Below are 25,807 nucleotides of genomic sequence, written 5' to 3'. Positions count from 1 at the left end.
CATTTTAAATATACATAACATTCATCATAGGGAATCTGTACCTGTACATGCTATATCTTAATTCTTTTTTCCCATTCCCCTCCCCTCCCTTCAATCCCTCTTCCCGACTTTACAAAACCTTTGTTTCCTTTTACTACTATTCCTTTTCTTTTCCTTCCTTCCTTTCTCCCTCCCCCTTCCCTAGCTCCCCTTCCCATTTAAACATTTTCTTCCTATTTCATAATATCTATTAGACATTTTGGTCCTTATTTACCCTTTGTTTCTCACACCAGAGAAATAATGATATTTACACATGTATGTTTGATTTCACTTAAGAGTATGGTCACCAATTTATCTAGAAAGGTCTCAAGTTTATCCTTCTTTATGACAGAGTAGTACTCCATTGTATTAAACAAAACCCCACATCTTCTTTATCATTCATCGGCTGATGGGCACTTGGGCTGTTTCCAAGATTTAGCTATTACCACCTGTGCCGCTATCAACATGGGTGTGCCTACATCGCCATGGTAACACTCCACGTTTCAAGGCATAATACTGCAAAAAGCAGAATCTTTTTTTTCCTTCCTCTCCTCATTTCTTCTCACAAAGACCATACTGTGACACTAACATCCATAAGAGGATGGACGCCAGATCCAAATTCGAAAGTTACTGGAAGGAGAAAGGTAAGTACTGTGCTGTGAGGGACCGGATTCCGCGTGGTGCACAGAAGGGGAGGCTTTGCAGTTTTGCAGCCAACGTCCCAATCCTTACTTCATTATTTTTTCTAAGTCCGAGCTCTAAAGTGGAGCGAAAACACCTCCGTGCAAGTTCAGTGTCGATGAAGGGCTCGACACATAGCGGCAGAGACCAGAGTCCCCGAGCGCTCCATGGGAGAGAGGAGACCAGCGCACGGAGGCGGGGCCGCCGGACTGGGGGCGGGGCCGCGCACCGCCCTCCCTCCCCCACAGTGCGGCGTGGCCGAGTGCCGCTCGCCGCGCTCTTCTGTCGCCGTACCCCGCACCCCAAGACTCTATTTCCCCTCAGTCCTGCTAGAAAGGCTCGCGCTGGCCCTAGCTCCCAGCGCCTCATCTCGAAGCTTCTCCTACCTCAACACAGGAGCGGCCGGCCGCGCACTGCCTCGGCTCGCGTGCGCTGCCCTAGGCCCTACGTGCCCGCTCCCAGCATGCGCGCGCGCTCCCGGGCCGCGCAGCCACCGCCTCCGTCCCCGCCCTTTCCCTTCCCTGTCCCCATTCTCGGCCACTCTTCGGTCCCTCCTCCTCATCCCTGGTCCTCGCCTGTGCCTGTCGCCGGCAGAGGTCCGGGTGCCTGAGGACTGGGAGGATGGAGCCAAGCTGCTTGCCTGGCTGTTGATTCTGACCCGTGATCACTTTTTCCCATGTGGCGTTTGGCCCGTCGCCGGAGGCTTCCTGTTGGTGGCGCTGTTTGGTCCCCTCTGGAGTGCGGTGAGGCCGACTCGGCTGGAACAGTCTGGGTTTTGTGATAACATTCCCACTCCCGCCCCTGTTGCCTCCAAGGGAACTGAAGCTGAGGCTCTGGGCCCAAGGACAGCAAGCCGTGGCCGTCTCTCCAGCCTGGGCCACGCAGTACCGCTCATGGATTAACCAGACTCTGGTGAAGAGGGTACGTTCGTTCAGAGGCTCCTGGAACGTCGACAGTATCTCCTTTGGGAAGAACCATTCCCTTTTTGGGCTTCAGATGCCCAAATGGAGGTGCAATGATGAGAGGATGTGGTGGTCCACTCTGATTTCAATCTTGAGGGCTAGGTATGTCCCAACATCTCTTACTACTAGTAGTGATTACTATGATAGCTACCATTTGTTGAGTACTTACTGCATGCCTGGCATTGTACAAAGCAGGTTACACCCATGGTCTCATTCAAAACAGCTTTATGGCAGTATTATCCCCATTTTCTAGGGGTGAATATATATACATGTATGTACATATTTGGGGTCACACTGCTAGGAAGTGTTGAGGAAGGGGATTTAAACCATGGCCTAGCTAGCTTAACCTTGATGCTGTTGTATGTATTCAGAAGTCTGTCTCTGATAAATTTTGCTCAACTTCTTTTAGAATTCACGTACACTTCCTACCTGTGTGGACCCTCTATTCGTTTTTTAGTATGTGTAATACAAGTTCAAGGTTAAAAAAAAGAACAGGAAATTTTGCATGAGTGGAAATTAATGTGAAAACCATCTCCCACCATGTTCAATAAATAGTTAAGATTTTGATATATACCTTCTAGGCATTTTTCTATCCATCATGTCAATAAACACAGGGTATTTTACATATGATATATGCTAAAATCTGTTCATTCATTCAACAAATATTTAATGGGCAGACGCTGTCCTAGAAATTTAGTAGTGAACAAAGCAAAGTCTGCCTCGTAGAGTTCATATAGTAGTGGGAGAGACTGACAACAAGCAATGCACATGTATTACTAATAGATAATGTCCAGTAATGTGGTTTTATGGAAAAATAAGGCAAGATAAATGGATAAAAGTGATGTGAGTTTGATCCCTGGTACCAAAAAAAAGTGACGTGAGAATTGTCTTTTAGTTAGGATAGACAAGAAAGGCTTCTTTGCAGAGGAGTCACATAAACAGAAATCTAATCATTTAATGAGAAAGGAAGCTAGAGGGAAACTAGAAGAGAGACAGCAAGTGCAGTGGCCCAGACACAGGGACTCATTTGGCATAGAGTAGAAGCAAGGAGACCAAAAGGCTAGAACACAGCAAATTGGAAAAATAAGATAGAAAACATAAAAGAACACCTGACGGGCTGGAGATGTAGCTCAGAGGTAGAGCACTTGCCTACCATGTATAAAGGCCTAGGTTCAATCCTCAGCACTGAAAAAAAAAAAAAAAAAAAAAAAACCCAAACAACAAAAACGTAGTAAGAAGTCAGATTGTATATCATGTCATACTACTGTGGAACAAAACCCATCTAATACTGGGATCTGTTCACTTAAACAGCATTTGCCAGATGTGGTGGTGGGAGCTTGTACTCCTAAGACTGAGAGTTTCAGGTGAGCCTGGGAAACTTAATGAGACCCTAGCTTAAAATAAGAAATAAAGACGTGGGGATGCAACTCAGTGCTAGAGTGCCCCTGGGTTTGATCTCCAGTACTGCAAAATAAACAATGAATAAAAATTTAAAAATAAGCAAAGCAGCATTCACAGTGGTACAAGCCAGTAATCCTAATTACTCAGGAAAGCTGAAGCAGAAGGATCACAAGTTCAAGGCTAGCCTAAGCAACTTAACCCTTGTCTCAAAATAAAATGAAAGGAAAAAATAAAAATAAAAAAAAAATAAAATGAAAGGGCTGGGAATGTATCTCAGCAGTAGAATATCCCTAGGTTCAAAGCCCAGTATGGGGGAGGAGGCCTCTAAAACATAGCATTCAGCCACCTGGAAATTACCTTTCCTCTTCAATTGATGTTAGGCCCTCTTTAGAATTAATTCTAGGGCCAGGGATTTAGCTCAGTGGTTCCTCCTCCTTCCTCAAAAGCACAAGGTCCCGAGTTTGATCCCCAGTACCAAAAAAAAAAAAAAAAAAAAAATTAACTCTAAGCCCCAATTTAGCATGCTTAAGAAAGACCCAGACAGGGCTGTGGATTTAGCTCAGTGGTTTTGCCACCTGCCTCATAAGCACAAGGACCCAGGTTCAATCCCCAGTACCAAAAAAAAAAAAAGACCCAGACAAATTAAAATGCACAGTGTGGGGAAGGCTAAAACTGGTGAAAGGCTTTTCGGGGTTTTTGCCTTAGGCAATGTTGTGATAGTGGCATCACTTACAAAATCAGATAAAGGGAATAGGAAAGGCCAGATTTGGAGGAAAAATTAGAAGTTCTGTCTAGGATTGGTGTTTTGCATTTTAACTGTAAATGATGAATAGGAGTCTAGAGCTTAGTAGAAAGGTCAGGGCTAGAACTGTGTAACTGTAGTAGAATTGGTTCTTTGTGTCTTCCCCAGAGGTTGAGAATAGATAGTCTTTTCTTCTTTGTAACTCCATCATTCAGAAATATATCCTCAACAAATATTTGTGAAATGAACAAATAAAATCAAGGGTATTAATGAAATTACTCAGGCAAAATGTAGAATATAAAAAGAAAATATGCACTCTGTGCTTTCATAAGGCAATCCAAGCACCTGGATATGATTTATGAGTAGACAGACCTGATTTGCTCAGTCAGTTCCTGGACTACACATGTTGTCCCTAAGTAATTATTGCTTTGGTTCACCCTCAGAAGTGAACAATAAATTTGGACAATAAATTTCTAGGTCACTGTTTATAGAAGACCCTTAAGGGTCTAGCTTCTTCCGGTATAGTATCTTTATCATCACTGTCCCATCTGACAATTCATTTCTCCAGTCAAATGGAAGTACCTCCATTTCTTCCATGCAATGACTTCCTAGCTGCTTTTGCCAATGTATTGCCTACCTCGTCATGGACTTTACTTCCTCAGGAACCCTTCTCCTGAGCCCCCGAGGGCTGAATTAGGTAGCCCACTTACATATCCCAGTGTACTCTGTATTTAACCTGTCATAGCAAAAGTGACCAAATTCCTTATTTCCTCACTAGATGTCTCTGTAGAGGAACCTGATAAAACACCTCTTGTCCTTTTTAAAGAAATTTTTTTGAGACAAGATCTCTAGTTCAGGCTGGCCTTGAACTCACTTTGTAGCCTACACTGGCCTCGAACTAATAGCAATCCTACTTCCTCAGATCCTTTCTTTTCTTTTTTTTGGTACTCGGGATTGCACTCGAGACCTTGTGCTTGTGAGGCAGGCGCAGTGCCGCTGAGCTAAATCCCTGGCCCAGATCCTTTCATTTTTAACTAAAGAAGTTGACTTTTGAAGTAGAAACCCAACAAGGAAAATTATATCCAAATGTATCCCAAAAGTTCCTCCTCAGCTACTTAGCTACTGTGGTTAGAAACAAAAATGCAGTTTACAAGCCTCCCTCCTTATGAAAATAATGCTCCGATATGTCTAATTACTTCTTATATCCTGAGTGCTTAGAGACTATAAACTTTATCTCATCTAATCTTCCATATTTTTCATGTAACTGAGTTGGCTCCTTGTAGTTTGGTATACAAATAGATAAAGAAAATATTTAAAAATCTGGCCATGCTTTCTAGGCCTCGACTTCCTCCCCTTTCTGCTGAGATACACCACATCTGTGTAAACTTAGCTAGAGATTGAGGACCTAGAACAGACCACTTGTCCGACCACAGGGGATCTTCGAGGCAGGGAGCCTTCCTGTGATGGGGTCAGTGGGAAGAGCACTTCACCTCACAAAGAGCCAGCACCCCAAGGGTTACAGCTTTTGAGGTTCACATACTAAGGCACTTTCACTGAAGCCCTGGCTTTATGATCCTCCCTTGTCTATGCTGCACCCTTGCTCTCCTCCTTCCCTCCCCTTCAGGGGACCCTTCCCTGTGTGTGTGTGTGTCTCTCTCTCTCTCTCTTTGGGCTCACTCTTGTCAAAGGAAGTGAGCAATCAAACCTTTCCCTGACAGAAAGTTTCTAGATCGCTTATATAATGGAATCTACCCTGCCATGACCAGTCTGCCAGGGAAGGGATGAAACACCTGCTAATCTACTTAAACACAGCCATTTCTCCTTGCCTGATGTGTTTCTGCACAGGTAGGAGGAGCCTTAGGATCTCAAAGTGAGAAAAGAAGAAAATTGTACTAAAGGACCCTACTGCATCCCACAAAGACAAGACTTAGAGAGGTGAAATGACTTGCCCTACGTTATTCAGTTATGTACTAGGTAGCATGGCCAGAATAAAACTAGATCTGTCCACACAGCAAAGAAAACAATCAATAAAGTAAAAAAATGACCTACAGAATGAGGGAAAATACTTGTGAGCAACATATTTGATAAGAGGTTAATATCCAAAATATAGTATATAAGGAGCTTAACAGCAAGAAAGCAAATAATGTGATTTAAGGGCCAATGTGAGTTTGATCCCCATCACTGCCAAAAAAAACCCCCAAAAAACCCCCCAAACCAGGAAATAAGACTGTAGCTCTGTGGTAAAGTGCTTGGTTGGCATGTTCAAGGCCCTAGGTTTGTTTCCCAGAACTGCAGAAAAAAGGAAAAACATACAAATGGCCAACTGGTGTAGGGAAAAATGCTCAGGCCAGGGATGTAACTCAGTAGTAGACCATCTGCCTAGCATGCATGGTGTTTGATCCCCAGCATTACTAAATAAAATAAAAGTTTAATATCACTAGTCATGAGGGAAATCCAAATAAAAGCTACACTGAGATAGCATCTCATACCTGTCAGGGTGGCTATTATAAAAAATAGAAAAAAACCAGGCATGGTGGTGCATACTTGTAATCCCAGTACACAGGAGGCTGAGATGGGAGGATTGCCGAGAGACGGGAGGATTGCCAAGAGTATGAGGCAAGCCTGGGCTACATAATGAATTCAAGTCCAGTTTGAACTACATAGCGAGACCCTAACTCAGAAAAAACAAAACCAAGGGCCAGGGATTTAGCTCAGTGGTTCTGATGCCTGCCTCACAAGTGGAAGGACCCGAGTTTGATCCCCAGTACCAAAAAAAAAAAACCCAAAAAAGAAAGAAAATCCTATAATTTGCAACAACATGAATCAATCTGGAGGACATTATGTTAAGTAAAATAGGCCAGGCACAGAAATACAAATGCTTTAACTGTGTACTGCAAACAATACTAATAAAAAAAGGGAAAAATAAAAAACCATCACAAAAACAAAGAAAAAAAAGAGACAAATGCTGTGATCTCACTTGTGTGTGAACTCTAAAAGCAGAGTAGAATGGTGGTCACCAGGGGCAGAATGGGCAGAGATTGGGGAGGTGGTGGCCAAAGGATACAAAATTTTAGTTAGACAAGAGAGCCATCACACAATGTGGTGCCTACAGTTAATAACAATATATTGTTTGCTTAGAAATTACTAAGACAGTAGATTTTAAGTGTTTTCATCGTAGCCAGGTGTGGTGACACACACCTGCAATCCCAGCACTTGGGAGGTTGAGGTAGAAAGGTTGCCATGAGTTCAAGGCCAACCTTGGCTACATAGCCAGACCGTGTCTCAAAAAACCAAGATAAATAGATAACTAAATAAATCTTCTCATCACCATGAAAAACATGCCTGTGAGAATATGTTAATATGTTGATTTAGCCATATCACAATGTATACATATAATAAAACATGTTGCATACTATATAGTTTTTGTCAATTTAAAAATAAACTTTTAAATAAACATGCTATAGGTAAATAAATGGGGTTTGGTTTGGTTTGGTTTTGTTTGAGGTACTAGGGATCAAACTCAGACACTCTACCCCTGAGTTACATCCCCAACCCTTTTTTATTGTAGTTTTATTTTGTTTTGTTTTTGAGATAGGATCTTGCTATGCAATCCAGGCCGAACCTGAATTCTCAGTGTATCCCAGAATAGTCTTAAAATCACATTCTTCCTCCCTCAGCCTCACAAATGCAGTAGTTGGGATGACAGGTGTGTGCCAACATACCAGGCTATTTTTTCTAGTTGTTTTCTTTTTTTTTTTTTTTGGTTATCAGGGATCGAACTTGGGTCCTTGCGCTTGCGAGGCAGGCTGCGGAACCACAGAGCTAAATCCCCAGCCCAAGGTATTTTTTTTAGAATGCTGTCTTATCAAAAACAAACCTGGTCTATACAAATGTAACTAGTAAGCTGCTTGTTACTCTTTGAAATGGAAGAGTTAGCAGGTATTAAGATTTTCATAGTGTCATGACCATTGTTTTCCTGAATCCAGGTCTTTGTTACTCATCTCTTTTGTCTCTTCCTCACCTTACTGACTTCCATCTCACACACAAAAAGTTCAGGATATCTAGTCCATGAGTAGCCAGGATTTGGCTAGAGTATAAAAAAGTTAGGTGAACTAGTCTAGGGCTGAGAGGATCTGTTTAATAGAACATGGAAACATTCCTACTCGGCAGCCTTGCTGCATACTTTTCAGCCTAATGCACAGGGCCTCCACCTTCTCACTGTCAAGACAGGCTCCTAATGTCTTGGTATCATTTGATGACAGAGGATCTCCACTCTTTTGCAACCAATAAGTGCTCAATAAATGTTTGAAATATTTGTAAGGAAGTTGACACAGTTTTAACATAATTACAGAAGCAGGGCCGGGGATTTAGCTCAGTGGTTTCGCCGCCTGCTGCGCAAGCACAAGGGCCTGAGTTCAATCCCCAGTACCAAAAAAACAAAACAAAACAAAACAAAAACATAATTACAAAAGCATAGGCTTTGAAGCTTTCCTGAATTTGAATCCTTACCGCCTTCAGGAATTTAGGCAAGATCTTATCATTCTGTGTCTTTTTTCCTCACATGTAAAATGAAAATAATATCTAATTCATAAGAGTTTTGTAAGAAAATATATACATGTGTAGAATCTAGTTCATGTGTAGGAAGTCAAATAAATTATTAAAAATGTACATACATAAAATAATGAAAATATTTAAATTTGCAAAATATCTAAAGTAAGTAGTAATTATAATTTTAATTCTTTTTTTTTTCTTTTCTTTTTTTTGGGGTACCAGGGGTTGAACTCAGGACCTTGAGCTTGCCAGACAGGTGGTGGAATCATTGAGCTAAATCCCCAGCCCTTTTTTTTCTTTTTTTTGCAGTACTAGGAATGAACCCAGGGCCTTTGCACAGAGCTACATCCCCAACCATTTTTATTTTTAATTTTGAGTTAGGGTCTTGCTAAGTCATGCTGCCCAGGCTGGGCTTGGACTTGAGATCCTTCTGCCTCAACCTCCCAGAATACTGAGATTTCAGACATGTATTACCAGGCCTAGTGTAATTTTAGTTCTTGAAGTGCTCCACAGGATGGCCCTGGATCTTTTTTCATTTTATTTTATTAGCACATGTTTGTAATTCATGTAGTTTATAATCATCTTGGGGGAGTGGCTATATGTACATATCCTGGGTCTTATTTAGAAGTTGTTCTAGCTAGGCTAACTAGTGCTCTACATTAGAATATTTTCATTATTTGAATCAGGAACTCCTATCTCCTAGAGTTTCTTCTGGTATCTCCTTTTTAACTTCTTGCTCATCTACAGAAAACTAATTAAAGTGCATATTGTCTCACAGGTCACAGGACAAATGCATACATCCAATCTAGTATTGTATAGATAATCCAGCCTATCGTCAAGTGGAGAAAAATTTAGAAGCTATGTCTCTTTTTCTTTTTTTTTTTTTTTGGTACCGGGGACCAAACTCAGGTCCTTGCGCTTTCGAAGCAGGCAGCGGAACCACTGAGCTAAATCCCTGGCCCGCTATGTCTCATTTAATTAATGTAAATAGTGAACAGACTTACATATTATGAGCAATTAACTATAAGACTGTTCTTTGAGTATTTTACTATTTTAATCAAATAAAACTCACAAGGTTAATCTGATGCATATTTAATGATATGTAATTGTTATGGTGCTGAATGCTAATTAGGCCTTTAATGTTAAGCTATTTACGTAAATGACTGTAATTGGTTATTTTTTACACAGCCAAACACATTTTTCAGTGTTTGCTCATTTTATTAATTTTTAGAATCTATAATCATGTCAAGGACAACAGTTTTCTCTGAAACCTTTTACTATTTAATCATACAGTCGCACAAACATACTCTTCAAAGTGACACAGCCGGGCACCCCTCCCACCTAGGTACTAAAAATAGCTACTGTTGGAGGCTCTTTGTGTACATATTCTCCTGTTTTATCTCTGAGAAACTCTTTAAAGGAGGTAGTGTTCCATCTTACTGGTGCAGACACTGAGAGACTAAGCAAGACACATAGCAGAGATTCAAGCTTCTATGCTAACCCTCATCTACTATATGCAACCTCACTCAGTAGGCAGGCAGTAGATCCCAGCAGAGATAGGTCAAGTTACTTTCAGAGGTGAAATGGCTCTGAGAAATGCAGAAATGTATAGCATATGCAAAGGGAGAATGAGTAGTCTAAAAGAAGAAGGGGTTTGTCAGTAATGAAAGAATTAGAATCTGTTGAAGCTGACTTCCTTAGTGTCCTTTCAACAAAAACAGCCTTGGCTAGCGAATGTCAAACACTTTTGACCCCATTACAGCCTATTGTGTAGATATACTGTGTCAGCCTGATGCTATTGAATATTGGAATTTTAGAACCCCCCTTATTCTGATTCCCAAAAAAGAATCATAATAAGAATTAAACTGCTGTTTTGTTTCATTTCATTTTGTTTTGTTGAGACAGGCTCTCACTGTGTAGTTCAGGCCAATCTTGAACTCACTATGTAGCATAAGCTGGCCCTGAACTCACAGGGATTCTCCTGCCTCAGCCTCCTAAGTACTGGGATTACAGGCACGCACCACCACGCCAGGTAAAGCTACTGTTTTGCAAGTTTGTTTTTATTTTTGTTTTGTTTTGGGACAGGTTCTCCCTAAATAGTTCAGACTGACCTTGAAGCTGCTGTATGGCCCAGGCTGGTATCAAACTCATAATTCTCCTTCCTCAGCTTCCCAAATCCTAGGATTATAGGCATATGTCACTATCACTAGATAGGGTCTATGGAGATTCCTGAAGCTAAGATAAGAAACCTAACCCATTCTAAATATAGAATGGGCTTTCAGGTTCACTGACTCAAGTAGGGGGAGGGATTCTCAGGACCACGTCAGTAAGAGGCTCCGGAAGGGTTTATTAGGCATAAATTTTAGTAAACACTCAAGTAGAGTGTGGGCCCTGGGAGGGGGAGCCTTATTTCCTGGGACTTGAGACATTTATGCTTCTCCTGAGGGAAACCCTGGGTAAAGGTGGCCCACCCCCTTAGATGGGTACTGGCTCATATATTACAGCTATGAGCCCAATTTCTTGTTTTGTGGGTGGGTTTTTTTGTTGTTACTGTTGTTAAGATGGATAATTTAAACATTCTTTGAATTCTTTCAGCCTGTTCTTTTATCTTAGGAACAGGTTTCTGCTTTTTACTTCTTCAATAAAGCCAATTATGAACTTTGAGTATTCCAAGGAATTTTGAGTGTGATAGGTCTAGAAGGAAAGGAGCCTAAATATAACCAAGGGAACAAATGCTCTATGGTTCACTTTGGGTGACTTCAACTGGGTCCCAAAAGTTACAGTCTTAGAAGTGCAAATGTGGGCCAGGGATTTAGCTCAAGGTCCTGAGTTTGGTCCCCAGTACCCCCCCCCCCACAATGTTAGTTATGATTTCCTTTTCTCCTCTCTATTTCTCTTCCATTTCTTCTATCCTACCTCATCACCATGCCTAGTACACAACTTTTTTTTTGAAATGGAGTCTCGGTATGTTGCCCAGATTGGTTTTAAACTCCTGGGCTCAAGGGATCCTCCAGTCTCAGCCTCTTGAGTGAGTAGCAGGAATTATCACTGCATGCCACTGTGCCTGCCTGCAACTTTTTATCATTATTGTCACCCCTAAAGAGCCTTTGTAGGCAACTGTCTCCCCTTATGAAGTTTTAATACCACAGATGATCTGTTTGTGTCTATATATATATAATATATATATAATATATATACTTTGTACATTAAAAGAATAAGATATTTTTGCCCCTCAAGAATAAGACTTTTGGGGCCGGGGATTTAGCTCAGTGGTTTCACCGCCTGCTTCGCAAGCGCAAGGACCTGAGTTCGATCCCCGGTACCAAAAAAAAAAAAAAAGACCTGTAAGTCATGTGTGGTAGGACACACTGTAATCCCAGCCCTGGGGAGGCTGAGGCAAGAGGATCACTGAGAATTCAAGGCCAGCCTGGTCTACTTAGTGAGTTCAAGGCTCGCTTGAACTACATAGTGAGACCCAGTCTCAAAAAAGAAAAAAAAAAAGAAAAACTTTTTTTTCTGGGCGCAGTGGCACAGGTCTATAATCCCAGTGGTCTTCAAGGCTGAGGTAGGATTCCAAATTCAAGCTCAGCCTGGGCAACCTAGCAATTTAGCAGGACCCTGTCTCAAAATAAAAAAGGGGGCTGGGAATGTAGCTCAGTGCAAACACCCTGGGTTCAGTCCCTTGTACTAAAAGAAAAAAGAATAAGACTTTTTTCTCCTCTTCTTGTGCTGCATGGGTTAAACAAGGATGCATGAATAATACAGCTTCCCATGTACACCTACCTTTAGGTTCAGGATATTCTAGTTATGCAAAAGATAATGTTTTGTACATATGACAATTATATTTGTCACTGTAAACTAATAATTTCTGTTCATATGGCAATTGAATTTCTCATATATGAAATTAATAAATTTACATATGAGCTTGGTTAGTGTGAATCTGCTTCTAATAATAGTCATTTCTCTGTGTGTGGAAATTTTGGCTTTCTAAGCCTATAAAACAGCCTGAGAGATCTTCTGCAAATCAACCTACATAAATGCCTTTTAAGTTGAAACTTGTAGAGCATTCTTATGGGCTAGAGATGTGGCTCAGTGGTAGAGCACTTGCCTGGCATGTGTGAATCCCTGGGTTCAAACCCTAATACTGCCAAATAAAAGCATTCTTATGTGTTCATTCCTTCATTTGTTAAATAATTATTGTACTTTATTATAGCCAAAGAATATGCCAGGAGCCAGGGAGTCAAAGTGGTTTTTTTGGGTTTTTTTGGTATAGGGAGTCAAAGTTTAATAAAATAGTCTGCCCTCAGCTGGGGATGGTGGTGGATGCCTGTGATCCCAGTCCTCAGGAGTCTGAGGCAGGAGGAATGCATGTTCAAGGCCAGCCTAGGCTATGTAGTGAGACCCTGTCTCAAAACAGATACTGTATGCTATAAATAGTTACATACAAGATGATATGTACTAGAGACATTGTAGAGATGTACTAGAGACACTGAGGCTTCCAAGAAGAGATCGGTCAATTCTAGGGAGAATTAAGGATTAAATCTCCGAGAAGTAAAGAGCTAAGTGTTAGAGAAGAGTGGGAAGGAAATTCCAGGCAGAAATAACAGATTATACAAAAATCCAGGGCTGGGGATTTAGTTCAGTGGTTCCACTGCCTGCTTCACAAGCGCAAGGTCCTGAGTTTGATCCCCAGTACCAAAAAATAAAAATTAAAAAATCCAGCAGCATGAAATAGCACAGCCCCTTTGGCCTTTGGTTTTTGTGAAGTTTTTGTTTCCTCCCTGTTTTTTTTTTTTATTTTAGTTTTTGAGACAAGGCCTTGCTAAGTTGCTAAAATGCCCGGGCTGTGCTCAAGCTTTTTGATCCTCCTGGCTTATTTCTTCCAGAGTGCCAGGATTTGAGGCATGTACCACTATACTTGGATCCAGTTTGGCCTTTGTGACTGAAATACAGAGGACAAGAAAGAGGAGAGTCATTATATGTGGAGTAGTGTAGAGAGAAGTCAGGTCATTGCTGTGAGTTCAAGGCCACCCTGGGCTATAAAGTGGATGAGACCCTGTCTCAAAAAAAAAAAGGAGAGGGGCCGGGGATTTAACTCCATGGTTTCGCCACCTGCTGCGCAAGCACAAGGACTGGAGTTCGATCCCTGGTACCCAAAAAAAAAAAAAAAAAAAAAAAAAAAAGATCAAAGAGGGCTTTTTCATTTTACTTCAAAAGCCATGGGGAGGGAGCCAGTGAAACATTTTGAGTTGGGACATAGGTCTCAGGTCTGTCTGGTGTCATGATGCACATATCAGCTACTCAGGAGGTGGGAGGATCACAAGTTTGAGGCCAGCCTGTCAAAAATTTAAAAGTCTGAGATTCCCAAGGGAGAATGTAGAATAACTCTTTACTCCTGGCAGGGCTGTATTTGGTACAGTCACTTTGGAGAGCCATTTTGCAATCTAGCAAAGTCCTATAACCCATGTATTCTACTCATTGGCATATGCCCTAGACATAGACATATCCAAGCATATCGATTGTAGAAAAAGTAAACTACTATCTGATATTATCATAAGTGTAATTTAAGAGCCTTTAAAATCATTGTTTCTTTCAAAGAATGTTTAATTCTTATAGCAGACAATAAGGACTTTATCCTATAGCCCACATAGCCCACACTGGTTATTCTTCTTTTCCAGGATGTCAGGAAGCAGCAGTGACCTGGATGCATATTTGAAGAGTCTTCTGAGTATTATCTCTACATCCTCCTCGCCCTGTGGGGGTTGAACCCAGGGCCTCACACATGCTAGGCAAATGCTATACCACTAAACTATCCCCAGCCCTTTTAATTTTTTAATTTAATTTTATTTTACGTACCAGGGATCGAACTCAGGACCTTGCGCTTGTGAGGCAGCCTGTGGAACACTGAGCTAAATCCCAGGCCCCCAGCCCTTTTTATTTTGAGACAGGGTTTCACTAAATTGCCTTGGCTGATCTCAAACTTGTAATCCTCCTGCCTCAGCCTCATGAATAGCTGGGATTGCAGGAGTGGGCCACCACATTGGGCTTTGGACATCATCTTATTCTGTGGAGACAATGACACCAACTGTCTAAATTTATCATTCTCCGTCCTATATTAAGTTTTAGTACATGAGACTTAATATAGGGAAAAATTTGGCTATTATGAATGATTTTCTTCCATTGGGCCTGTACTACAAATTACACATTTGTTGTCCTATGTTAATATGTACTTATTTGTGTACACACTGGCTTTTTTCAGAGGGTGCAGTTGGCAACTCCAGCCACTAGGTGGCATAAATTCACAAGAGTCCTGTGAAAATACTGTGTATAAGTTACAGCCTAAGGTGCACTCATAGCTAAAGTGCACCAAATGAAGGACAGTTAAGTAGAAGAAAAGAGTTTTTGTACTTGAGATTTCAGTGTAGACATGGAACCCAGTTCCCTAGAAATTCAAAGTAAGACAGATTTTTTTTTTTGGTACTGGGGATTGAATTCGGGACCTTGCACTTGCGAGGCAGGCACCGGAACCACTGAGCTAAAGCTCTGGCCCAAGTAAGGCAGATTTTTGACATTGGATGATTGGTAAGTCAGGTCATTGAGTAAGGGAAAGAAAAAGGAAAAAAGAAAAGTGCTGGAATAATGAGGGAGAAGAGATAAAGAAATTTGAGAGACAAGAATATACTGTAAATCGAGAGAGATGAATTCAGGTGTTACCCACAGTTAAAGTGTGAGTCCTCACTGACTTGCATCTCCCTAGTAAACAGTAGCAATTTTTATATGAAAATAAAGATTACCTCATTCTCTTCTAGAAAAATCAGTTATGCTACCCTAGCTACCCGTTTGGTTGTGTGACATTATCAACACATAATTCAATTTTGGGTGGGGACAGAGTCTTGTAATGTAATTCAGACTGGCCTTGAACTCACTGTGTAGCCCAGGCCTGGCTTAAACTCATAGCAGTCCTCCTGCCTCAGCCTCCCAAGTGCTGGGATTACAGGCGTGTGCCACCATGTCCACCCAACACATAATTTTGAGTGTCTACTATAAGCACAGTGCTTTGTTGATACAAAGTAAGATAGAGATCTACAAAGTAATACAGACATTAAAGTTTTCAAGCAGAAGAACCAGGAAGTATACATTTAAAATGATAAATAGCAACTCAGAGCAGCATGGGAGCCATGTGTGGACTGGGGAAATGGAATCCCTCCTGGGAGTGGGAGACAAGGAGGGGGTCATAGAACTCTCAACATGTCTAAGGATAAATTAAATAATTTCTAGCCCCTAGTCACAAATATACATAACATTTCTTCCTTGGAAAATGATTGGACATAAACATGAGAAAAATGTTCTATCAGAATCTGCTGGGCAATGTTTAAGAGAGTCAAAATAGGAAAGAGTATGTGTCATAGAAAGATTAGGGCTCATGCCACCCTACACCCTAGGGGTACAGAAAAGGAAGGATGTTAATGGACTGCTTAGGTCTTTCAGAGATCCACAATCCTAGGTTGCTTTGATTTTTGAGATCACAACTATATTTAAAGAATAGAAAAACTCCAAAACAGATATAAAGCTGTTGTATATTGTTTATATGTAACAAAGTAATGTTAACACATACACAAGCCAAGCATGGTGGTGCCTGTAATCCCAGCACTCGGGAGGCTGAGGCAGGAGGGTTGCCATGAGTTCAAGGCCAGGATAAGCCATATAGCAAGTTCAAGACCAGTCTGAATAACAGCGAGACCCTGTTTGTTTGTGTGTTTTTTTGTAAGTATTAGGATGAGCTAGGCATATATCTGTGGTACATGCCCGTAATCCCAGCATTCTAGGAAGCTGAGGGAGGAAGATCACACAAATTTTAGCCCAGCCTGGGCAACTTATCAACTTAATGAGATCCTGTCTCCAAAATAAGTAAATAAATAGGGCTTAGGATGTAGCTCAGTGCAAAGGGCCTAGGTTCAATCTCCAGTATTGCAAAAATAAAATAAAACTATTGAGGTGATACATATCCTTCAAAAAGGTAGAAGAAGGTACTACATTCCCTCTAAAACTTGAAAATAAATAAATACAACTTTTAAAATGTGCCAATTAGAAATATCCTAGTAATATATTAGTCAAAAATGGGTTAGAAGTTAAAAATAGTATGAAGAACCAGGCATGTTGGCACATGCCTATAATCTCAACTCCCTGGGAAACTGAGGCAGGAAGATTGCAAGTTTGAGCCCAGCCTGGGCAACTTAGCAAGACCGTCTTAAAATAGAAAAATTTAAAATAGGGCTAGGCGTGCAGCTCAGTGAAAAGCCCCTGGGTCCAATCTGCAATAACACACACACACACACACACACACACACACACACACACATGAATTTGAAGTTATCCAAGCTATATATCTTTTTATCATATGTATATATATAATGTTTATAAAAAGGCATACATGTTTTAACAGTGGTTATCTCTGGGAAGAGGGATTAGATATAAATTTATTCTTCCATTCACACTTCCCATTTAAAAAAATGTATAAGGAAAATGTTTTAATAATCAGAAAAATAAAATATAATAACTCAATGAGAAAGAATTTGCAATAGGAACCTGGTACTTTGCAGAGGAATAACTGACACTTGTGTAGAAGCAGTGTTTCATCAAGTTGCATCTATAATAGCAACACCAAGAATTGTGTCTCTGAAGCAATCTGCAGATTAAAGTCCATATCCCAAAGTCCACATAGGAGTTCTCCCTTCCCCTTTGCCATCTCTTAGGTTTTCAAAAACCTCCACTGGTGGGCAAATAGAGGATTCAAAGTCATTAACTGATTCCAGAGTCAGAAAACCTTCAGAGGGGGTCTTGCTTTGCCAGGGGAAATAGTGAAATACACAATTTTGACTGTGAGTGAGTTTTTATAAAGAACATCAGTACAAAGGTCACCCAAATTATACTTTTGCAGAACTGATAAACAGACTTTCCCACAGGTTTGTCTTCTGGGGAAATACCATGTTTTGAATTAAGGAACATTTTGTGGTGGGTGGGGCTGGGAAGGGTGGGGTTGAATGTAGATCTTCTAAGAATGTAATGCTTTTAAGCATCTTCCCTGTGGTCCTGGGAAGGAGTAGGCATCTCTCCACCCCCATTTTATGGTAAAATGGAGTAACAAATGGCAAGATAAACTTGAGGCCATGTTGTGAGTCATTGTCGGGGTTTAAATAACACACAGTACTCACTTGAGGCCACCCAGTGTTCTGTCCTCTCTGTCTGCTGTGTGTTCAGAGCGTGCACTATGGAACTTCAGAGGTTCCTTTTTTTAAAGATGGGTCTAACTAGTCTCAAAACCAGACTTCCAGATCACCTACAGCAACCCCAAAGGGAAATGAGATGGAACACTCTGATACTCAACCACCTGGATCCACTGAACTGGCAACAAAAGGGGATCTGGAAAAAATGAAATCAGAAATAATTTATCAGATAACAGGAGAAATTGTGCCCCTAGTGCAAGACATGATTCATAAATCTAGAGAGGAGCTCAGGAACACAATGAAATCCCAATGTAAGAAACAAATGGAATCCATAAAACAGATGCAAATAGATTTCCAGGACATGAAAAACTCCACTGAAAGTCTACACAGCAGAATGAGCCAATGTGAGGACAGAATTTCAGATATAGAAGATAAGATTGCAATTAGTGACCAGGAAAAGAAAAATTGCTTCAAAATTACAAGGGAACATGAGAAATCAATCCAGCAGCTGCTAGATGATGCAAAGAAGAATAACATAAGACTGATTGGGCTCAACGAAGAAACGGGAGAGAGTAGAGATGACATAAAAAATCTCTTCACAGAAATAATGGCAGAAAACTTCCCAAGCAGGGGAAAAGAGCTTGACATACAGATAAGTGAGGCATATAGGACTCCAAATAGCCTTGATCAAAAAAAATCTACACATAGGCATATAATTGTTAAGATTCCAGAAACACAACAGAAGAACAAAGTTCTCCAAGCACTCAGGGAAAAGAAACAAATCACATACAAAGGAAAGCCCATCAGAATCACAGCAGACTTCGCAACACAAACCATCAAGGCAAGAAGAGCTTGGAGTGACATATTCCAAGCCCTAAAAGAAAACAGCCTCCAACCCAGATTGATGTACCCTGCAAAACTATCTTTCAAAATGGATGGAGAAATAAGATACTTTCATGACAAAGAGCATCTTAGGAACTTTGTGAATACCAAACCAGCACTCCAAAAAATTTTACACAATATCCTAGGAACAGACATTGAGGATCACAACCCCAGGAAGCAAAGCAGAATGAACCCATCTGGCATGACAAGAAATTAAATGTAAAGGGGGAGAACCCAACAAAAAGAAAAAGTCATGGCAATGACAAGTCAATACGTTTCAGTTATAAGCATCAATGTTAGTGGTCTCAATTCACCAATCAAAAGAAATAGACTGGCAGAATGGGTCAAGAAGCAAAATCCAACAATATGCTGCATATAAGAAACACACTTAATTCAAAAGGAAACTCATAGACTGAAAGTTAAAGGGTGGAAAGCAATACTCCATGCAACAGGAACCCGAAAAAAAACAGAAGTAGCTATCCTCTTTGCAGATCAAGTAGATTTCAAACCAACACTAATTAAGAGAGATGAAGAAGGACACTACATCCTTGTAAAGGGAAGAATCCAAGAGGAAGAGATGACAATCATAAATATTTATGCACCAAACACTAGTGCACCCAACTATATAAAACAAATACTAATGGACATGAAAAGTCATATATGCACTAATACAATTGTAGTAGGGGACCTCAACACCCCACTGTCACAAATAGATCAACTAGACTAAAAATAAGTAATGAAATACTAGAACTCAATCGAACTCTTGAACAAATGAACTTAACAGATGTTTACAGAGTCTTCCACCCCACAAAATCAGAATACACATTCTTCTCAGCTGCACATGGGTCATTCTCCAAAATAGACCACATACTCACACACAGAACATGTTTAAGTAAGTGCAAAGGAATTGAAGTTATCCCCTGTATATCATCAGACCATAGTGCGATGAAATTGAAGATCCATAGCAAAAGAAACTCAAAAAATTTCATAAACACGTGGAAATTGAACAACACACTTCTGAATAACCAATGGGTCACAGAGGAAATTAAAGAAGAAATCAGACAGTTCCTTCAATTAAATGACAATGACAATACAACACATTGAAATCTATGGGACACAATGAAAGCAGTTTTACGAGGGAAATTCATAGCAGTGAATACGCATATTAGGAAAACAGAACGACCCCAATTAAACAACCTGATGCTGAACCTCAAGCTTTTAGAAAAAGAAGAGCAGGACAACCCCAAAGCTCATACAAGGGAGGAAATTATAAAGATCAGAGGAGAAATCAATGCAATGGAGACTAAGAGAACCATACAAAAAAATCAATGAAGCCAAGAGGTGGTTCTTTGAAAAATCAACAAAATTGACAAACCTGTAGCCAACCTTGTCAGAAAAAGGAAAGAAAAGGCCCAAATCCATGCAATTAGGAATGAAAAGGGTGAAATTACAACAGACCCAGCAGAAATCCAGAGGATCATCAATACCTACTTCCAGAACCTATACGCCAACAAGATGGACAACACAGAAGAAATGGACAGATTCCTAGATACATATGAATTACCAAAGTTAAATGAAGAAGACCTAAAAATTCTGAACAACCCAATATCAACCAATGAAATTGAAAATGTAATTAAAAACTTATCAACTAAGAAAAGCCCGGGCCCTGATGGCTTCACTGCTGAATTCTACAAGACATTTAGAGAGGAACTGCTGCCACTACTGTTTAAACTCTTCAATGAAATTGAAAGGGAAGCAATGCTCCCAAATTCATTCCTGGAAACAAGCATCACCTTGATCCCCAAAGCAGAGAAAGACCCAACTGAAAAAGAGAACTATAGGGCAATCTCACTAATGAACATAGATGCAAAAATCCTTAATAAGATAATGGCAAAGAGAATGCAGAAGATCATCAAAAAGATCATACACCCTGATCAAGTGGGATTCATCCCAGGGATGCAGGGATGGTTCAGTATATGAAAATCAATCAATGTAATATACTATATCAAGAGAGCCAAGGACAAAAACCATGTGATTATCTCCATAGATGCAGAAAAAGCATTTGACAAAATCCAACATGGATTTATGATAAAAACCCTACAAAAAATTGGAATAGATGGTCTCTACCTCAAACTGATAGAAGCCATCTATGAAAAACCAACAGCCAGTATCATACTAAATGGTCAAAAACTGAAATCCTTCACACTAAAATCAGGAACAAGACAAGGATGTCCACTATCACCACTCTTGTTCAATATAGTTCTGGAAACATTAGCCATGGCAATTAGACAAGAGAAAGAAATAAAAGGAATAAAGATAGGTAATGAAGAAGTCAAATTGTCATTATTTGCAGATGATATGATACTCTATATAGAAGACCCCAAGAACTCCACCAAAAGTCTTCTAGACTTAATAACCAAATTCAGTCAAGTAGCTGGTTACAAGGTCAACACACAAAAATCAATAGCTTTCCTCTACACGAATGACAGACTCACTGAGAGAGAAATAGGGCAAATAATTCCTTTCACAATAGCATCCAAAAAACTGAAATACCTAGGAATCAACCTAATGAAAGAAATTAAAGACCTCTGAAAACTATGGCACTCTGAAAAGAGAGATTGAAGATGATATCAGAAAATGGACAGACATCCCCTGCTCCTGGGTAGGAAGGATGAATATAGTGAAAATGGCCATACTTCCAAAACTGCTATATAGATTTAATTGAGATCCCAGCAGCATACTTCATAGACCACAAGAAAACAATCCAAAAATTCATTTGGAACAAGAAGAGATCCAGAATAGCAAAACCAATTCTAGGTAACAGAGACATGGCAGGGGGTATCACAATCCCCAACCTGCAACTCCACTACAAAGCTACTGTGATAAAAACAGCATGGTACTGGCAGAGAAACAGACTTGAGGACCAGTGGAACAGATTAGAAGATGCAGAAACAACACCAGACACACTCAGCCATTTCATCTTCGACAAAGGAGCCAAACACCCTCACTGGAGGAAAGATAGCCTCTTTAATAAATGGTGCTGGAAAAATTGGGCTTCAACTTGCCAAAGATTAAAACTAGACCTGTATCTCTCACCATGCACTAAACTAAAATCAAAATGGATTAAAGATCTAAATATTAAAATAGAAACTCTGAACCAGTTGGAACAGAGGTCAGGTAGAACCCTTGAAGACATCGGTGTAGGAAAAGATTTTATGAACAAAACCTCAGTTGTCCGTGAACTAGCACAATCAACAAGTGGGATCTCTTCTTATTAAAAAGCTTCTGCACAGCAAGAGAAACCACCAGCAGTGTGAAGAGACAACCCACAATGTGGGAAAAAATCTTCACCTGCTCTTCCTCAGACAAAGGTCTACTATCTCAAATCTATAAAGAACTTAAAAAGATCAGACCTCCCAAATTTAAAGACCCAATCCAAAAATGGGCATCTGAAATGAACAGACATTTCTCAGACAAAGAAGTAGAAATAGCAAATAAATACATGAAAAAATGTTCAACATCACTGGTCATTCGAGAGATGCCAATGAAAACAACACTGAGATTCCACTTCACTCCAGAAAGAATGGCTGCTATCATGAAATCAACCAATAACAAATGCTGGCGGGGCTGTGGGGAAAGAGGAACCCTGCTCCACTGCTTGTGGGAGTGTAGACTGGTGCAACCACTGTGGAAATCAGTATGGAGATACCTCAAAGAACTAGGACTGGAAGTCCCCTTTGACCCCACTATTCCACTGCTGGGGATCTTCCCCAAAGAATTAAAAGAATCATACCACAGTGATATATGTGCGCCCATGTTCATAGCAGCACAGTTTGTAATAGCTAAAACTTGGAAACAGCCCAAATGCCCATCAACTGGAGACTGGATAAAGAAAATGTGGGGTTTTTTTTTATAAAATGGAGTACTACTCAGCCATAAAAAATGAGAAATTAGAGACATTTATAGCTAAGTGGATGCACATTGAGTCAATACTCTTAAGTGAAATAAATAGGACACACGTGTAAATACTGAATAGTTTCTCTGGTGTGAGAAACTGAAAGTGTAAATAAGGACTAAAATGTATAATAGGTAATGTGAAATAGGAAGAAAAGGGGCAAAGGGGAAGGAAGTGGGAGGGCTAGGGGAAAGGATAGAAGGGAATGGGGTTAATATGAGAAAATGGAAAAATAGGAACAAAATCTTTGTAAATAGGGAGGACTGGAGGGGTTGATGGGAGGGTTGGGCAAGGGTGAAAAATAAGAACCAAGAGAGACTATGTAAAGGTGCAAATTTCCAATGATGAATGTCATTATATTGTATACCTAAAATGTACCAATGATTAGAATGCATAATCAAAAATGTAAAATAGGAAGAAAAGGTCCAAAGGGGTAGGGGTAGTGGGAGGGGCAGGGGAAAGGAAAGAAGGGAAAGGAAAAATGATGAGAAATGGAAAAAATGGAAATAAAGTCTTTGTAAATAGGGAAGGGTGGAGGCATAAAGGGAGGGCTAGGAATGGGGAAAAAATAAGAACCAAGATGCATTATATAAAGGTACAATTCCTAATGAGAAATGTAATTGTGTTGTATACCTACAATGTACCAATAAAAGAATTTAATACAAAAAAAAAAGATATGTCTAACTATGTAGCCCAGTCTGTCCTCGAACTTGTGGCAATCCTCCTGCCTCAGACTCCCAAGGGCTGGGATTATAGGCGTGCACCACCATGCCTGTCTTCAGAGGTTCTTCCTGTCATCATCACCCATGCTTTGTGTCTATTGTCTCTTCCAGACTCAGTTTGTTCCTCTGCTTAACAGAGTTTTGAGAATCACTGTTTTAGACAGTACTTGAAATGAAAGAAAAAAGGGCACAATTTGTGTATGGTTTCTGCAAGAAAATAGAATTGCTTCACTATTACAGGTTTATTTCACTAAAATGAAGTGGTTTCAGAATCTTTGGAAAAGCAACAAGGGGACACCCTGCCTTTCTCCTTTTCAACAAAGCACTGCTTCAAGATCAACTGTTTCCATTTTCTCAGCAGACTTTTATTTAGGCAGATTAGGCTTTCTTCATAGCTGTGCCCTGTGAGAAAACTCATCATCATAATCATTTCACTCTGAAACCCTGATGCTCCAAACTGTATGTTGCTCACTATTAAAATAAGACATAGTATCGGACCTGCCATGGAACTCTGGATCCTTGGGAGACTTCGCTAGAGTGTTGTCTGCAGCCCTGACCCCTTAGTGATGACTTCTGAGGAGGACTTTGGAATGCTTGGGGTTGGGTTCCTGTCCCCAGTGCATCGACAGCTACATGTGGTGGCAGAGGCTAAATCCTAAAACCCTACAAATGTCACCCTGGGCGGGGGCAGGTACCCCATGTAAGCTAGGTGACAGCCACAAAGTGAAGGCAACTGTGAGTATGAAGTCATCTGTGAGGGTAGCATAGGAGTTGGGATGTGTCACAACCAGCTGCCTTGTCCACTTTTTGGAGGCTGCACTTAAGTCTTCTGTCAGAGCAGTAAGGTCTGTTCATAGTGCTTGGAATTTTCATTTGATGGAATGGAAAGACAACCATTTTCATGGATGTACAAAGTTAATCACAGAGGCCTGTGGCCACATCAGTAGCAGTGGTATGAAGGCTTTTCCTTCATTGTTCTGGCTTTATTGATGTTAGTGCCTGGATGAAGATATGAGTGTAACATTGGGAGGAATATTCACCAGGATATAGCACAGTGGTAGAGTGCTTGCATAGCGTGAACAAAGCACTGGGTTCAATTCCCTGCACTACCACTAAAAAAAAATTTAATTGAGCATGCTGTCACATGCTTGTAATCCTTGCCCTCTGGGAGGTTGAGCCAGGAGAATCACAAGTTCAAGCCCAGCAAGAGCAACTTAGCAAGACTTGGTCTTAAAATTAAAAAGGGCTGGGGATGTAGCTCAGTGCAAAGGCTCTGGGTTCAACCCCAAGTACCACACATAAAAGAGAATCTTCCCATATTGATTAATATTAGGGAGAAGGTAGTGTATTTATTCAATGGCTGAGGCAAAGGAGAACTTTTCAGAAGTATGTCTAGTGGATTATAGTGATCTCTGTGGCTTTCCTTGAGTTAGATGAATTAGGAGCATCTTGTCCAACCTACACATTGAAAGGAAATATGAATGATACCCAGGATGAAAATTGACATTTCTTCATATATCAACAAAGGAATTGCTAAGTACAAAACCCAATTGTTGTTGCCAACAACTACAGTACATGAATTTGAAAGTATGTCCACCCCAAGTGGAGCCTCAGATGAGACCACAGCGCCAAATGACAACTGACTGCAGCCTTGTGAGTCCCTAAAGCAGAAGACCTACCTAAGTCATCTTGTGATATTGTTAAGAGTGACAATACAGCAATTTATCAGAACATATTCTCATTCTAAGAAATGTCATTCCACAAAATGTTTTATAATGGCTGCATGGTATTTCACAGAATTGGTACACTACATTGTTTAACTAATCTGTTAAAACTGAATGCTTACATTACTAGTTTCTCATTATTCTTGAATAATATGTAATGAATAACCTTGTACAAATGTTTTATCCTCATTACTGATTTTCCCTCTCAGAATAAATACCAAGAGAAAGCATTCCTTGATCAAAAGAAATGCATATTTTTTTAGGTTCATAGATCCTTTCAAGTTATTTTTATGTATGGAAATAAAGGGTTGCGGTTAATTTTTTATATACGGATACCAGGTGTTCTAGTGCCGTTTGCTGAAAACACTATCTTTTCCTCAGCTCTTGAATTGAGTTTATATTCTATAAAATGCTAATGTTAAATAATCTTTCAAAACTCAGTGGACCATATATGTGTAGTTCTATTTCTAGATTCTCTGTTTTATTTCAATGATCTATATGTCTTTCCTTACACCAACACTGCCTTGATTACTTGTGGCTTTAGAAGAAGTCTTAAAATTAGGTACTAAACATCTTCCAACACTGGTTTTTTTTTTCTCTTTTTCTTTTTACTTTTCTAGGTCCTTTGTTCTCCTACATAACTTTTAAATTTCAATATACAATTCTTCATTTATAGCAAGTATACACAGACCTGAATTTTTATATATACCTTGTGTTTTCTAATCCTGCTAAATTCAAATACAAGTTCTAGGGGCTCCTAGAGATTTCTTAGTATTTTCTCTGCAGATGATCATTTCATCTACATATAAAGATTTTGCTTCTACCTTGCCAATTCCATCCTAATTATGTCATTTTATTGCCAGACTATTTTGGTGGGGCCTAGGTTTCAAAGTTTAATGGACAGATGAAGAGTAAGCATATCTGCCCTTGTTCCTCACCTTAAGG

General features: G+C 40.1%; 2 protein-coding genes across 10 annotated transcripts in view; one reads left to right on the top strand and one right to left on the bottom strand.

Annotated features, from left to right (window-relative positions):
- Tada2a (transcriptional adaptor 2A) overlaps positions 1-1,207 on the bottom strand; it is a 57,921-nt gene extending 56,714 nt beyond the window's left edge. For 3 of the 6 annotated variants that reach the window (XM_004870413.4, XM_004870416.4, XM_004870415.4), the window contains exon 1: positions 1,086-1,207. The gene's annotated coding sequence lies outside the window, so the exon portion shown is untranslated. Of the gene's footprint in view, positions 1-750; positions 906-1,085 lie in introns of those variants that run through there. The other 3 variants (XM_087191908.1, XM_087191909.1, XM_021248661.2) reach the window with 3 other exon arrangements.
- Acaca (acetyl-CoA carboxylase alpha) overlaps positions 1,172-25,807 on the top strand; it is a 301,033-nt gene continuing 276,397 nt past the window's right edge. For all 4 annotated transcript variants that reach the window (XM_087191888.1, XM_087191890.1, XM_087191887.1 and 1 more), the window contains exon 1: positions 1,172-1,763. In XM_087191888.1, the coding sequence (XP_087048014.1) occupies positions 1,696-1,763 (68 nt within the window). In that variant the 5' untranslated portion in view covers positions 1,172-1,695. The remainder of the gene's footprint in view (positions 1,764-25,807) is intronic.

Source organism: Heterocephalus glaber, unplaced genomic scaffold, assembly GCF_053883595.1.
Source record: "Heterocephalus glaber isolate CG9 unplaced genomic scaffold, H.glaber_assembly_v1.0 deba00001564, whole genome shotgun sequence".
In the NCBI taxonomy this organism is placed as follows: domain Eukaryota; kingdom Metazoa; phylum Chordata; class Mammalia; order Rodentia; family Bathyergidae; genus Heterocephalus; species Heterocephalus glaber.
The sequence above is the reverse complement of the archived record's forward strand: the minus strand, read 5'-3'. Positions and strand labels throughout refer to the sequence as shown.